We start from the raw sequence: 15,935 nt of genomic DNA, 5'->3' as shown, positions 1-15,935 counted from the left end.
ATTGGAGAAACTTATTGAAACACTGCTACGGCAAATGTCTGCCGTTCTCAGAGCTAAAAGTGGTCCAATGAAATATTAGAGTGTGTGACTTTGTTTTTGGATGGACTGTGTATATATAGAGCTACAATTACGAGTTAGTCAAAAGTATTAAAAATAATTGCTGTCAGATCACTGACTGATTATTTCAGTCACTTTTAATATAAAAATTAGAACTTGTATCTGTTCTGTCCTTTTTATACTTCCTAATCCTTGAAGTACACTTCTTACGTACATTTTTATAGAGAGTTACATTTAATATTAGAATTACGGCTGGGACAAAAAGTGTTTTCAGTCTTATAGACGACTCACAGTTTTAAAACATTATGCTTCATTAACTCAGAAATAGTGTTCAGTGTTTAAACTCTGAACCTCAAAACCCACTGTAGGGTTTATAAAAGGCATGTTGTCTTTACACCATTTACCAGAGCCAGAAACTGTAAAAATAGATAAACTTGATGTGTTGTTTTCAGCCTCCCTTTCATCTCAAGATTCTTAGGGGAATAAAAGAAGAAAGAAAGAAATTTGCCAAAATAATATGGAGTAAGATTACTGTCAAAAGTATTCATCCACGATTCTAACCATTCGTATTCGTAATGTTAAACGTTTGTATGTTAATAAAAAATGTGTACACAAAATTCTGCTGTCATATGCATGAGTTTGATAAATTAAGGGTTAGGATTGTTTTTACGAGTATGAACCTAAAAGTTGTGAGTGCAACTCTAATTTCTACGACTACGAAGTCTTCCCTGTGAGGACGAATTCAAGTTTATGGGTACGAGTAGAAAAATACTGGAATGACGTCACATAGGTCACAGGGGAAGGTAATCGAACACAGATTGCTCCAAACGCGCATGCGCCATTTATAAAGAGTAGACGCCGGGTGGACCCGGTGGACCTACCGGGGCAGGTGACGCCTCACAGGTCAAGTAAATAACACATCCAACTTCTTGTAATTTATTTATTTCATGAAACTGTACTGTTTTAATTGATATACAGTTTATGGACGAAAGACGGTACTGCTTAGCTTGCACGCTAACGAGCCGGGCCGGTGACACATTAGCCTTCTAATGCAAGGAGGCTAATGAGGAGGCTAAGGAGGCTTAATAACAAAACAACATAATTTGAGATTATGAATCGTGGCAATTGGCGTATGAATCAGCCCATTGTACAGCCTAAATTGCTGAAAATTAAGTCCAGTTTTAGTTCTTTGCAAACTCAGACACGTGCATTAGTTTAGTTTACAATGAATCTGGCGGAGTTCGGTAAAGTTGGAAAGATATTCACAGATTCGGACTTCCGGCATCAATAACTCATGAGATATATGTTGTCAAAACATGAACGATGCCTCTTTCAAATCGTTGTAAGGTAGACAATGTGCTACAAGGCCAATTTTATCAAAAGTCGCTGTATTTCAAGCTACAGAAATAACATTGGCGTCTATGAGCAGCCGGCGGTGCAACGAGTGAACAGGGACCGTCTGCAAATAGCAAAACCGCTGCAACAGCGAAAAGAGACACTACACATATATTCAATAACTTCACTGTAGAGCCACCAAAATCACTGGAGCCATGAATGGGCTCTTGCTGGTCAAACTACAACTCTTGCTTTGGCGCTAAATTAAAAATCTGAATTTTAAGGAATTTTTATGTTTTGTATGATTATTTTATGAGTATTAAAATGGCACTTTTCTTCATGTATGTGGTATATTTTATATAACACACAGGAAAAATGGCATAAGGGCATAGTGTACTTGTTTGTCCAAACACATAATTCTGTATAGTAATGGAATTTACAATCCTTACCAAAGAGAGTATCAGATAACGCCAATATACCAAACAAACTGTTTAGACTGTCACCTCAAGTACTGATGACTGAGAAGAAAGACGATAAGACACTTTATTGCAAAGTTTCAGTGTCAATTGATTCATTTATACCATAATGTTAAATTGAGAGTAATATTTTTCTAGTTAAGGACTGTACAGACAATACTTGGAGGTAATAAACCTGACGGTCTGACCAGCACAGGTCACAGCAAGTACACTATGCCCTTATGCCATTTTTCCTGTGTGTTATATAAAATGTTCTACTGTTGTTATACAACAGTAGAAAAGCACCAGGCTTTTATGACTATTCTATAACATAGTGAAGAGCAATACCAAGAGCAGCTACTCTTGGTATTTGCTGTGCAGCTGTGCAGCAACAAGATAGTAGCACTTGCAAGACTGTCCAACAAAGAAAGAAAGATCTCATATTCACATAATGCTGAAAAAAAAATTATAAATTATTCAAATTACCTTCATTTAACACTCAGCCCTATTTTGGCCTGTTGGTTGGACAGAAAAGCAAATCATATGTGCTCTGCAAAACTGTAAATTCAGGCTTATCAATTAATAGATTAATATAAAGAAAAGAGTTCCAGCCTTAGATATATGTTAGCTTGTCAAATGGGCTCCAGCTATAATAGTTTCTCTCATCCCTCTTAAGTTCTTGCGTGGATCCTGACGATGAGGGCTCAGAGGCTGGAGGAGTTGGTACCAGAGGTCTTGGTCAAGCCCCATCTTCCTCAGCGCTGTCTGAGCTCTTGGACGGACTTCGTAAACGCAGAGGTGGTGGTGATGCCGGAGATGGAACCGGCAGCACCATCTCCCTGCCAATTTATCAAACCACTGGAGCTTCCACTCTTAGACGGAGAGCCTCAGCCCTCTCTCTCGGCCCAGAAGACGTTCAGGAGCCCCGTCCCGGTCCCAGCATCCTCAAACCGTCCTCCCCACTTCTGCCACGAGCTGCCAGCACTCGCTCCATCGCCGACTCTCAGGTATCTGCTGGAGCCTCTACTGCCAAACTCTCTCGCTTCAACTCGAGTGATTCCCTTTCATCGCTTCCCTCATTGCCACGACTCTCCTCTTTGGCATCCTCCCTCGCCACTCGCCATCGTCCTCCCTCCCTCGCCATCCCAGAGGAGGACTTAGAAGAGCCTCTGCGCTCTGTGACAACTCCCATCCAGCGCTCCCCTCAGGCACCACGGCGGTGCATGCTGGGGAGTCTTGTTACAGACGATGGAGGCGAGGGCTCTCTGGGATCAGAACCAATGGTCTTCCAAAACCGTCGTCTGGCTGGGGACCGCGAGGATGCAGCCTCTGACATCCTGCCTGCCATCCGGAGAGCGCAGTCCACCAGCAGCCTGGCCAGCTCCGTCAGAGGGGGCAGGAGGGCCCTGAGCGTCCACTTCGGAGAGCTGCCTCCTTCGACCCGCAGCAGGAAAAGCTCCGAGACAGAGTCGTCCAGCTCAGGTGGATCAGGAGGAAGCTCCCAGGGCGGCAGGCCAAGACGCATGTTTGAGAGGCCACAGGGAGAAAGACTGGAGGCAGAGGGCAGCGAGGGCGGAGACGTGGCATCAGTCATGAAGAGATACCTGAAGAAAGAGGTTGACTGAAGCAAATGAGGTAAGCTCTCCAGTGTGGAGATACTCAGGTGTGTATTTGTACAACTACAGTTTTTGTTTTTTTGTTTTTTTTGCTCCCAATCCAATCTGTGTCATATATTACTGTTCCACAAAGGAACGTGGCAGAGTTATGTGACGATTGGGGTTGATTTGCCCGTCTGTCTGTCTGTTTGCAATATTGATCAATAACAGACTAACGGATTTAGATGAAATTTTCAGGAAAGGTCAGAAATGACACAAGGACCGACTGATTTGATTTTGGCAGTGATGCAGCTTATAGTCCGGATCAACGGATTTGTTAAAGATTTGTGTGTCATTGTCGGAGAGCGGCATGACGTCACTGTAACCATGACAACAAGTGAACACTACATCAGCTGTCTGTCTGCTAATGATCATATGATTGTGATTCTACTACAAATCCACTGCTGTGGACTTATCGGGACTTATCCATCGGGAATAATATGAGGAACAGTTAGTTATATAGTGGGGGTGTTTCCGAGTCCCATCAATTCCTGCAGCCCACGACATATTCAGGTCACGTGATTCAGTATCCATACATAACGTACAGATGTATAACACACGTCTGCTCATCACGGGTCATTTTCTTTGTGCGTACATCTACTGTATATTCTATGTTGCCGTGATTTCTGATCATCAATAAGTAATAAAAAATGTCGCATTAAAAAAAATGCTGCACTTCTGACAATGCCATATGGGAGAATGAACAGCATTGCTTGAGTACTGTGCTCTCTAGTTTAGTATCTGCCAATATCGAGTCCCAATCCAATATTCACTTGAAGTACACTGTAGTGAATAAAATCAATCCGATGTCTATGCTTGACAACTGAATAGCTCTGCACAAAAAATGTCAGGAATTGGATCCTACAGTGAGTTACCTCTGCTAGGTTTTATCAGTGAATTATTTATTTTAATGACAGTGCTCATCTCCTTGTTAGCAAAAAACATTTCCACTCGTCATTATTTTGAGGGAATACCAAAGCTGCATCCTTCGCTTGGCGTCACAACAACTGTGATTGGTTTAAGGAAACACAAACAAGCCAGAGTGGTTTTTTTTCCTGCTATGGGAGAATGATACTAATGTGCAGCCAGACTATTATTTTTTACAGAATGGGTGAAGCGAGATTAAGGCTGTAGTGTCCCAAGAAGGCAGTCATGCGGACTACAGGCAGTTCATGTTGCCAAATCAGAGCATTGTAGGGATTTTACTAGAAACAGGCCACCAAGACAAAGATGACTATGATAATTAATGACAGTAGGACAGTGTTATATGTAACTGTGTCACCTTTTAAGTCCATGTATAATGTGTCAGTTGACGGAAACTATAATGTCCACACAGGAAAAATATATACTGTGGTCAGTTTGTGCCATGAATTCATCCATTGTTGATTGAGAACATCGCCAGTTTTGTAGTTAAAATAATAATAATAAGAAAAGCACTCAGAGAGCGCAGTACTCTGCCAAGGCTGCTCAGTCGTTGTATGATTTCCTACAATGAAATCTTTAAAAAAATTTGTGGTCCGCAGTGGTTGATTTGTAGTAGGATCACAAACAATGTTACTACTCCCATGGTGGATTTGACCGCTTTTTTTAGAGAAATGCCTCTAATAAGGTACTATTTAATACCAGCTAAGCAGCAAACAGCAGGCAGACACAGTGAGAGACAAGCTGGTGAACTTTATTTTATCATTTATCAGAGCCAAACATTTCTGTTACGGGTGGAGGAGACCAAAAACGGAGCTATAAGATAAATGATAAAGCTGCTCTGTAGCTGCTGTATGTATGACTAAGCACCTGCTTGCTAACAAGTTCACCAAACAGCTTGAAATGAGATAATAGGTTATTTCAAAAAATCCATTTTAAAGTTTTCTCTGCAACATGGAGAAGCTCCTAACAGTTAATCACTGCCCTGAGAATCATGTAATTTTTATGAGTTTTTGTCGCAATGCTCGAAGGAAAAAGATCGTTATCAAGAAATGAGACCCTGATTTTTTACTTTCTGGCACCACCATTAATTTCATCTTATGGCTTAGAGTTGTGTAAAACATCAGCGTCATTTTCTGCCAAGCGAGGACTCCCTGCTGAGAGTAGGTGTAGCAGGACTTATAAATATCTGAGGTGGTCGTATTTTTAGTCCTGGTTGGGCTTTTAGTTAAGAGTACAAGCCCAGACCTGCACATGAACAAAGCAACTCTCTGTGTTTCACACCATCCTTCCTGTTCTGACCATGTTGTTTTTTTTTGTTGTTGTTTTTTATCTCCCATCAGCCTCTTTATTTGTCTTCGTCCAGCTGTGAGCTTCAAAGAAACGCTGCAGGAGACTGAGTGGAAATGCTTCAGAAGTCAGTGCAGATGCTTCGATATTAAAGCCACAGAAGACACGCCTGTCCAGTTCACAGGCACTCAGTCGACTGTATTTTCAAATAAGCACTGTTTGTACATGAATAAAAAAAATGAAATGAACGTTCTGCTGTGTGAGTTTTGTCCCCGTGGTGCATTGCTCATATTCTAGCTTTTAATATTTCATGTTACATGTTTTCTAACATTTCATTTTTTGAAATCTTTTTTATTAGATACAGTGAAAAGAGACTGCATTTGCATTCGTGCCCATGTGGATTACACTCTGAACACTCGGCTATCAAGTTGCCCACAGATATCCTTTTTTTCACACCAACATTTACCACACATACTTATCAGGACATTATCTTCCTGTTGTGGATGTTTGAACAAAAATGGAACTTTACAGTCTTCATAAATGGAAGGTTTGTTGATTTAGACTGACTGTTCCTTCTCTTTCTCCCGCTTTTACGTTTCTGTTTTGTCTCTTTCTTTTCTTGTTTGCTCGAAGAGTCTCCTCTTGTGTTTCTTCTTCTCAGGACAACATCCTACCTGAGCTCTTCCAGTGTTGTGTTCAGTCCTCCAGGTCTTTTCTCTCTGCTGGAATTCTGTTTCTTCTTCCAGCAGCTGCTCCTCGATGCTGAAGAGCGTAACAGAGAAACTGATTCAGAACATCAAATCTTTGGAGTTCCTGCTCTCTCACAGTGATCTGCTCCTTCAGAAACTCAACGTTCTCGTCTCTCTGGAAGTTGAGTTTGGAGTTTTTCTGCTTCTCATCCTCCAGCCTCCTGATGTGGATGTTGCTCCTGTGAGCCAGGTGTAAGAACCAGGATCTTTTTAAATGTAGCGTCCACACTGGTGATTTGTTTCTTCAGGAGTTGTTCTGCTTCATCCTTCTCATCTCCTGCAGTTCTTTAGTCTTCTCCTTTAGCTTTTTCTTCTCTTTCTGAGGTCTGCTCTTCTCATCTTGCAGTTATTTATTTCTGTCCTCCATCATTTATTTCATTCTCTAGTACCACCTTCTCTTCCTGCTTTTCTTTTGTCTGGAGGTTTCTGACCTCTAACAGCATCTCAGAGACTCTTTCTCCATGTCCAGTTTGGAGATTTCTTCATCTCTCTGACTGAGCTGTTCCACCTCGTCTATACCCTCCATGACGTCGGCCCATGTCATGGCTGTTCTCTGGCTCTCTCTAGAGGCCTCGTCCTTCTGCTGGTTGGTGTTTTTCTGCTTCTAGTAGTTATTTCATCTCTAACTTTGCTCTCGCTACTAATCAGAAGTTCCTCTAGATTTGGTTCTTGCTCGTCTGTACCTGATGGAGGAACTTCTCCTTGTTGGTGAGCAGCTTTTATAAGTGTCACTGCATGTTACATCCCTTCTCCTTAAGACGGTTGTCTTCCAGAGACACATCCCATGGCTCTGCTCGGTGCAGGTGGATGACCTGTTGCATGCTGGGAAGCAGCCTGGTGAGGGCTGCTTACAAATCCTCCTTGGAACTTTGGGTAACTTCCAAAGTGAGACTCTGCAGAAATTCAGCACTCTGGTGTTTTACTGCACTGTCAGACTGGGGTTTCTGGAGATTTGTTGTGTTTTGGTTGTAGAAAAATGTGGCTGTTTGTTGAAGATCCTAGTTGACTATTGATGCGTGTCTGAAGAAGCAAGCAGCTGCTCTGAGAGTCTGAAAGTTCACTGATGGAAACGTCTTTACCACACACACACACTATCCTCCATCTTCTCTACAACACTGAGAAATGTGTGTGTTTCTGAAGCAGATCAGATGAACATGGACCATGTCTGGAATCTTTTAGGGTTCTTATCTAGGCCTTAATCTGCCCATGAGTGAAAGTGTAAAGAGTAAATCTGTCCAACATGAAGTTTATTATTATTAGTAGTATCATTTTATTTAAAAAGGGACCTTGTACAACATTGAACATAAATGTTTCCATTTGATGTATTGCACCAGAGTTAGCTTGAAGCTAATTTTCATCTCCAGCCCTTTGGCAGGTCACAATAAAAACATCACAACAATAAAATATTACAAGAAAGTACATGACACAGTGAAACAAACAAAACATTACACACGCACACACACACACACACACACACACACACACACACACACACACACACACACACACACACACACACACACACACACACACACACACACACTCTCTCTTAAAAACACACATGTACACGCAGTCACACTCAAGCAGATCAAGCTTTTGGCTGACCATATGTTGTGATGCTTGAAAAATATATTTTTGTTTCTTAACTTGGCTGTCTAGAATATTACGCAGCAAAATACAGAAATTAATTTTATGAAAGTGCTGAAGTGTCCTCGGGCAAGACATTAAGCCCCAAATTGCTCCCAATAGCAAGCGAGCATCTTGCATGGTTTGTGTGTGAATGAGTTCGTCAAAAGCAAAATATAAAAAGTAATTTGTCCACAAAGGTTACAAATAAGAGTGCTGCGTAAGTGCAATCCATTTTCACATTAATTTTGCACCTTGCTGTGGTTGCTCAAGGTTTCTTTGTACTTTCTTGCATTTTGTTATCATTTTCCCTCTATTTGTGTGTGCTTTGTGAGTGTGTCGTTGCAGTTGTTTCTTTCTACCTCTAGATTGTGTGTTTTTGTAGCTGCTTGCATCTTCTGCCTTAATTTTGCATCTTTTGGGGGTTTGTACAGTGTCTCTTTTTGAGCTTTTTGTGTTTTTGTGGTCTTTGCTGTTTGTCTATGCATCGTATTTATTGTGTCTCTGCAGTCATTTTGTCCCTCAGCAGTTGTTCCTCGTACCACTGTAATTATTTTGTCTTGCTGTTCAATAATTTTTTTAGTTACAGGATCTTGAGTGATGACTCTTGGAAAGTTTTCTCAAAACACATTTCTCAGGTTTTCTCCAGTTAATTATTAGAATGATTAGAAAACAGAAAACACATTTAAGGTGTTAATACTTGTTTCTAAGACTGTCACAGACAGTAAAGTGGTACATCATAGTTGGCTATAGAAAAAAAATCATGCTGAAGAAAAAAAACTGCACTGTAAAAAAAAAGTGAAATACAACATTTAAAAGTGGTAAAAAAATTGTGAAAATAATGGCAAATATTTATTTTATAATTGTTGCTGATTTAAAGATAGTGACAGTGTAATGTTATGGTTACATTGTAAAAAAAAACACTACTTTTTGTGAAACAATTTGTAATGTTTTCAATTTGACCTTTTTGTGTTTTAGATATTTTGTTTGAGGTCTTTATTTGTCATGGAAATTCATATTTTTTTCTGTGATTTTACTCAATATTTCTCATGGGAAAATATAGAGAGGACCCAGATGCAGACAGACAAGACAGGTAGTTGAAAGTAATAAGCAAATCTTTAGTCATTCTAACTCAAAAGGGAGAACACAGGCCGGCAGGGGAACAGCAAAATCAGCTGGTGAGATAAGAAAACAAACTAAAAGGTCAAGTGATACCTAAAAAAAACCTAGTCAGAAGAAAAATCCAAAAAGATACAAAATACCTGGTGAGCTCATGGAGAACAAGGAACAAGTCGGGCATGTGACAGGCAGGTGAACATGATTTCAAAATAAAACAGGAAGTACTAATAGAAAAGGGGACTGGAAGGTAAATCAAGAGAAACAGAAACACAGGAGATACGGAGAAGGAAAACATACAGTAGGACATCTGACAAGACAAAAACAAAAAGCATGACAAGATTATCTGTATTTTAACATTACAGGGAAAATCTGTACAATAACTGTTTAGAAATGGTTTAACACATTTAAAAAAAAATACAGCAGATATCTGTTAAAAAAAACTGAGGAACTGAATGTTTTTAACCCTTAGATGTTCCAGTGATTGGACTCTACACTTCACCAGTGGGTCAAAAGTTACCCGTTTTAGAATCAGTGTGTTTTTATGTGATTTGTGTTATTTTGATCAAGAATAATAATTTGTATTATTGTTTGTATTACATTTTTGTCCACACAAGATGGCTTTCATGTTTGAAATATGTTTTTTTTTTTTTACTTTTTAACACATTTTGAATATATTGATAATTGACAAAGAAGAATATTGCACAGAACAGCAATAGAGGAATGTCAATGTCCATTTTATTGAAAATTTTCCACTCTTTTCCTCCAAGTTTGTGCATTTCATCACCTCTGGTTTGATATGATCAGTGATAAAGAGCTTTGGGTAGCAATACGAATATTACAGTTTCTGTAAAAGTACAAAGGGTAACTTAAAAATTTAAATAGAATGACATCAAAAAGCATGTTTTTTTAAGGAATAGCTGAAATATGAAATGATAAAAACTTTTCATGACAAAGATGTTGCAAGAAAACAACCTCACCGGGTCATTATGAACCCATTTATGCATCTAAGAGTTAACAGCAGAGGAAAACCCCTAAATGACCTTTTTTCAACTTGAAATTTGATGACTCAAGTGACCCCAGCAACTAGAAAAAGTGAAACACTGTCTTTGTAAATATTTTCAACAAAGCTGTACATCAACAGGGTACAAAGATTTTCTTCAGGTCATTTCATACCTCACATACCTCTAAAACCACAAAGACATACACACTGAGAAATTGAGATTTTGTTTCCTACTGGCTGATCTCAGAAAAACTGTTTCCCTTAAAAAAAATGCATTTCAAGCTACTTTCTGCACATTTCCGGTACTTTCTTAGGATATACAAGTACTACCTCTTGCTACACAAATAATGTTTACACCTATGCAGTACCAATAGTGAGAATAAACCTCTACCTTTATAAAGACAACAGCTACAGCATGTAAGATTTAATAAAAGTGAGTGGTGTCCACTGATTAAATCCAGTCTTTCTGCCCTCTGAAGAGGGGAAATCCAGACATTCACAAAGTGTGTGATGCAGGACAGGTTGCTCCTTCATGTAAAATACATTTTGGGTTGAAAATTCAATTAAAATGCTTTATTTTAGAGGCTCAGTGAAGGCGGTTCATTTTATTTACTCTTACGACAAGGGGAGCGTACAGGATGTTAAGACAACGCGAGGTTTAAGCCAGATCTGTTTTTCTGTGTTCTTTATCCCCATCTGTTGCTCTGCATGAGTTCAGCTGGAGGTAACAGTGGCTGTAAGTCCAGTAAAAACCATCTGCAGCATGTACAACACCCGACTAAAGAAAACTGTCCTCTCCATTAAATGTATTCCTACTTCTCCCCACCACTCTGTCAAGTTCCAAACACTTCTGGGGCACTGAGAGTTGATAGCTGCTTAATGTACCCTTTTCCATCTGCAGGATTGCTGTAATCCTACAGATTCATTGTTATAGCTCTGCTGCAGTCTCTCAAAAACCACTGAAGTGTTTCTCCCTGAATAAAGACACCACACAAAGTAAAACTGAAACAAAAGTGTGAACATTTTATCTTTATCACTGTACGATCAGATGAGCTGCGTGACTGCCTGCAGGACTTTAAGTCTGCAATAGATTCACTACTTCAGAAACCATCAGTGCAGTTGTGAAGAAGGTAGACAGAAGCACTGTGTGGTGCAGTTCACTTCTCTGTGTCTTCTTGTTTCCAGAGAGAGGGAAAGTTTTGCTGAGAGAAGAGGAGACTCACTGCAGTAACAGAGCAACACCCTGCGTCAGGCCCGGGGTGGCTAATTGTGGGGACCGGGACAATTCCCGGTGGGCCGGTGTTCAGGCATGGCACTGGGGTGATCATTCTGCTGCTGCCGCTGTTCCTGGGCCGCCTCCACTGGCAGCTCTTTCTTTTTCTTTTTTTTTTGCAGACACACCGTGATATAACACGTCCATGCACACGGTCAGAGGTGTTTGAAAGATGGAAACAGGAAGTGCAAGGATGGGGCGGAGAAGGCAAGAGTTAAAAACAAGAAAGCTCTGGAAACAGACGCAGCCGAATGTGCAGAAATTGGAAACTTTTCCACTAAAGCTCGCAGTTTGAAACGACAAACGAGGACGAGGAAACGGATATGGACTATGTTGAACTTTGCAAACCACCGTTCAAGTTAATTATCAAGTCAATTAATTGTGTGCCATTGTAGCGTAAAACATAACGTTATATCATTTAAATAATAGTATGATGCGACCACATAAGTTTGAAACTTTGTCCTGTAGCCCCTCAGAGTCAGAAGAAAGATCCATCACCAAGCAGCAGCCAAGAGCCACAAGTCCAGAGTGAGAGGTAGGATTGTTCATTGAGTGAATATTATTAGAATGAATATAATGAAGAGTCTGGTGTAGACCTGCTCTATATGAGAAGATGATTCAGCTCTACATTCATGAAAGTGACCTGACGGCTTTGTAAAAAGGGGAGATTTGTGCTGAGAATTTTGACCATTTTAAAAATGTGATTTAGTGTCAGAGGCAGAGCCAGTAGTGATGAGGGGATTACTGCTGTCAGTAAAGGAACAGGTGAGCTGTTGGAACAGAGTGAACAAGTAAGCATTACTTCCAATACTTTCTATGCCCAAACCATAGCAGTGACCCATTTTATTTTTTGTCATTAAAAGATAATAAATACACAAAGCCCACAATTGAAAGGGAATAGGATGAGATCAAAACATTTACTTTCATTACTGATGTTGTCCAGTACTAATAAAGTTCATGCTACTTTAATAAAATGATGAAAGTGAATAAATTGTATTTCTGTGAACTGTGTTTGATTTCTGTCTTTTCTCCTGTCACCCAGATGTTCAGAGGGAGCTGATGCCACATCTGGTCCAGCCGATGGAAGGTCTTGAAGTTCTCTGACTGAAGATGGTCCTCTGACTGGATTTAAGGTTCAGATGCTCAGGAACAAACTCCACCAATGAGCCAACAGGGAAGCTTTAGGTTTATTAAATGTTGCTATGACGCATGAAGATTAAACTTCAGATAAACAAGGATCCAAAATAAGTTGGACTTCTACATGAGAGCTTTAGTTATTCTTCATCTACTTCCTGAAAAGTTTGGTCAATAAAAAAGACAAAAACTAATATTTTCAGCCGAACTAAAGACAGACTTTGTGATTTTTCTGCTCACATGTCATGTCGTTGTAAACTTACTCTTTCAAATAAATAGCTGACGAACCCCCTGGAAACCAGTGTTTGTCCTGTTTTTGTGTCGCTCCTTGGCGACCCTAATCAGCCATCCGTAATGTTTTTAGAGCAACACACCATACTATGACGTTTTTACAGTGAAGGTTCTACTATGAAACCAGTTTGACATGTTTAAGCGTTCTTTGTGTGGAAACTCAGAGATTTCAGGTATCAGAAGATGGCTTTCAACTTTCTTTGTGAACTTTCTGCTTCAACTTTAAGCTAAATTTCCTTCACTAAGCCAGCCCTCTGGACTTCCAGTAAGGTGGCTGCTTGGTGTTATCAGGAACACCTGAGCAGCTCAGTGTCTTCCTGCTTTCTGTCTGCAGTCAAACTTTTCCTCTGCTTCTCTTCACTGAACCTGGTTTGGCTCTGTTGCTTTAGTTTGTTCTTTAGGTGTTGGCTTTCAGCTTCAGGCAGTAAAATCGTCTTTAATGTGTTTCTTGGTGTGTTTTAGGGCTTTGTACTGGATAGTTGTCTTGGTAAATATGGTTCTTTAGCCACAGTTGGCACATGGTGTTAATGTGTGCAGTGATTAGTGGATTTGGTGCAGCTGAGTTGTGTCTTTATCTTGGCTGTAGTGAGTCTTTAGAGGTTTTTGGTCAGACACATTCTGTGTTCTTGTTTGTGAACCAACGTTGGTTGTCCAGAAGGTAAGAGTTCCTGTCCTGATTCTCTGTTTAAAGAGATTCTCTGGTAGGCTGCAGGAGACTTTAGCATTTGGGTTATGCTAGTTTGGTTTTTGTATGGTTTCATTTGGACGACTATCTTGAGGCCCCTCCATGTGGTTTAGTGAGGTTTTCTGGAACAGTTTTACAAAGCAACCTGCAGCAGAAGAGACTTTGAGAGTTTTTAGGAAGTTCTGGAGACCAGACTTTAGAGCAGCAGAAACATTTATCAGCAGTTTCAGCAGGAGAAGGTGAGCTTCAGAATAGAAATGAGAAGGAAACCTTCTTGGCCCGTGTTGTGAGGTCCTGTACCAAGAGTTTGAGCAGGTTGTGAAGAGTCTGTAGTTTTTTGGTCTGAAAGCACCAGAAGAGTCGACTCATCAAAGGAGGAAACAGGAGATATTGTTGGTTCTTCTGTCGCTCTGCAGTTTCCTTAGACTGAATACCAAGTTTCTATTTTAAATGATTTACCATGTGAGCCCAAGAAGACTTCAATAAACTTCCTCCATCCCCTGGACACAACACATTTTACCATGTTAAATCTTTTTTTAAGATGTTTTTGAGTTTTAATCATAGTTTAGGCATTGTTTTTTCTCTTTGCTTGTGTAGTTTTGTCATCTGTGTGAAAGGTTCTAAACAAAGTTGAATTGATAAACTGAATAATTGACTAACTCATGATTGTGACAACAGAAGTATTTTCATTGTGATTTAAGGGTTTGTTTCATTTTTAAGGTTGGGGTTAAAATCTTGACAGAAAAAAAGATTAAAGAAATAAACTACATTAAAAAGCAATTAAATCAAAGGAAACAACATTTAATACAATCAAACTTATAAAAAGAAAATTAAACATTAAAAACAAAATTGTATTAAACAGACAAAATATTTAAGTAATTAAACAGAAGATACAAGACTTGTAATTATGAAATTAAACTTTTTTTAGACAAATATTAAACATTAAAGATAAAATATTTTAGATAATCAAATGTTTAAAAATAAAATTAAACAAGAATATCAAACATTTAAAAAATCACAAAACATTTAATTAGATTATTAAACCTTTAAAAAGACAAAACATTGAATTAAAAAAATGTTTAATTAGAAAATTTACATTTAAAAACAATAAAACTTTAAATAGGAATTAAACAGAAAATACAATGAAGCATTTAAAAAGTTAATTAAAAGGAAGACAAGCTGATCAAACATTTGAAAAGCAACAATTAAACATTAAAAAGACAAAATATTTTTAAATCAAATCAGACATTAGAAAAGAATAAAAGGTGAGAAAAGAGCAAAACTAAACATTTAAGAAAAATCAAACTAAAGACACCAGTTAGACTTTAGAAGATCAAATTAAACAGAACAGACAATAAAACGATAAAAAAAGAGCTTTTCTAGTCCGAAATGAAAACATCAAGTTGTTTCTTCAAACATTTCCTCTTTCTATATTCTTGGTTTGATTGTGGACAGATTTACTGAGTGCTCATTTCAGAAAACTGCTTTCCAGATAAAGTCTACTAGTAGTTGAAGGCATCAATCAAACTAATGTTACCTTCTGATCTCCACAAACTTTTCTGTTCAGTGAAGAGAATCAAAGTTTGTTCAGGATTTCTAAAGAACCCACAGGTGAAGGTCTGAGAAGAACTCAGATGGATGGTCTAAATGTGAAATCAAGACTCATGGTCACAAGGTTTAAGGCTTCTGTTAACCAAAAAGTTCAAACTAACAGAAGTACTGAGAAACTTTTAAAAGCTCAGCCCTCAGACTGTCTAAAGGTTCAAACTAACAGAAAACTACTCAGGAACTTCGAAGACATCAGTCCTTGGACTGTCAGAAAATTAAATCTAGCAGAGATCTACTGTGGGACTTCGAAAATTTCAGCCCTCAGACTGTGTGAAAGCTCAAGTCCTGAAGACTCGGGAGGGCTCGAGGCTTCGGAAAGTCTTGGAACTGAGGGTTCAACCCTCCAGCACAAAGGCTGAAGTCCAACCTCCTGGGAAAAACGGGCAAGTCGAGACTCGAGTTTAAAAAAAAAACTCAAACGGCAAAAAATAGATGATAAATGCACAAAAGAAGGAAGAATTAGTATCTGAGCGAGTAGCTCAGGGGGTAAGAAAAGAGACTACCAAGTGGAAGGTAGCAGGTTTAAGACCCACCACTGACATTTTTCTTTGTCAGGATTTTCAAAATATTTAAGAAGGGTCTGGTCTTGAACCTGCAGCTCCATAGGCATATCCTTAACTCACTGAGCTACAGAGTTAAAAAAAAAAAAATTTCGTCATCCCTTTGTCATCGTAGTTTCCAAGTGACCACATGGGTGGAGCCAAGGCAGTGTCAGAGCGGAGAGTAGGCGGGGAGGT

The 15,935-nt window shown here is 39.2% G+C and overlaps 1 protein-coding gene across 1 annotated transcript in view; it reads left to right on the top strand.

Annotated features, from left to right (window-relative positions):
- LOC110957038 (unconventional myosin-XVIIIb) overlaps nt 1–5,973 on the top strand; it is an 85,436-nt gene extending 79,463 nt beyond the window's left edge. The window contains 2 exon segments of the mRNA XM_022202856.2: nt 2,524–3,482; nt 5,767–5,973. Of these exon segments, the coding sequence (XP_022058548.2) occupies nt 2,524–3,472 (949 nt within the window). The 3' untranslated portion in view covers nt 3,473–3,482; nt 5,767–5,973.
- Nucleotides 5,974–15,935: the final 9,962 nt, after the last annotated feature.

The sequence above is a fragment of the Acanthochromis polyacanthus genome, chromosome 18, assembly GCF_021347895.1.
Source record: "Acanthochromis polyacanthus isolate Apoly-LR-REF ecotype Palm Island chromosome 18, KAUST_Apoly_ChrSc, whole genome shotgun sequence".
NCBI lineage: Eukaryota > Metazoa > Chordata > Actinopteri > Pomacentridae > Acanthochromis > Acanthochromis polyacanthus.
The sequence above is the reverse complement of the archived record's forward strand: the minus strand, read 5'-3'. Positions and strand labels throughout refer to the sequence as shown.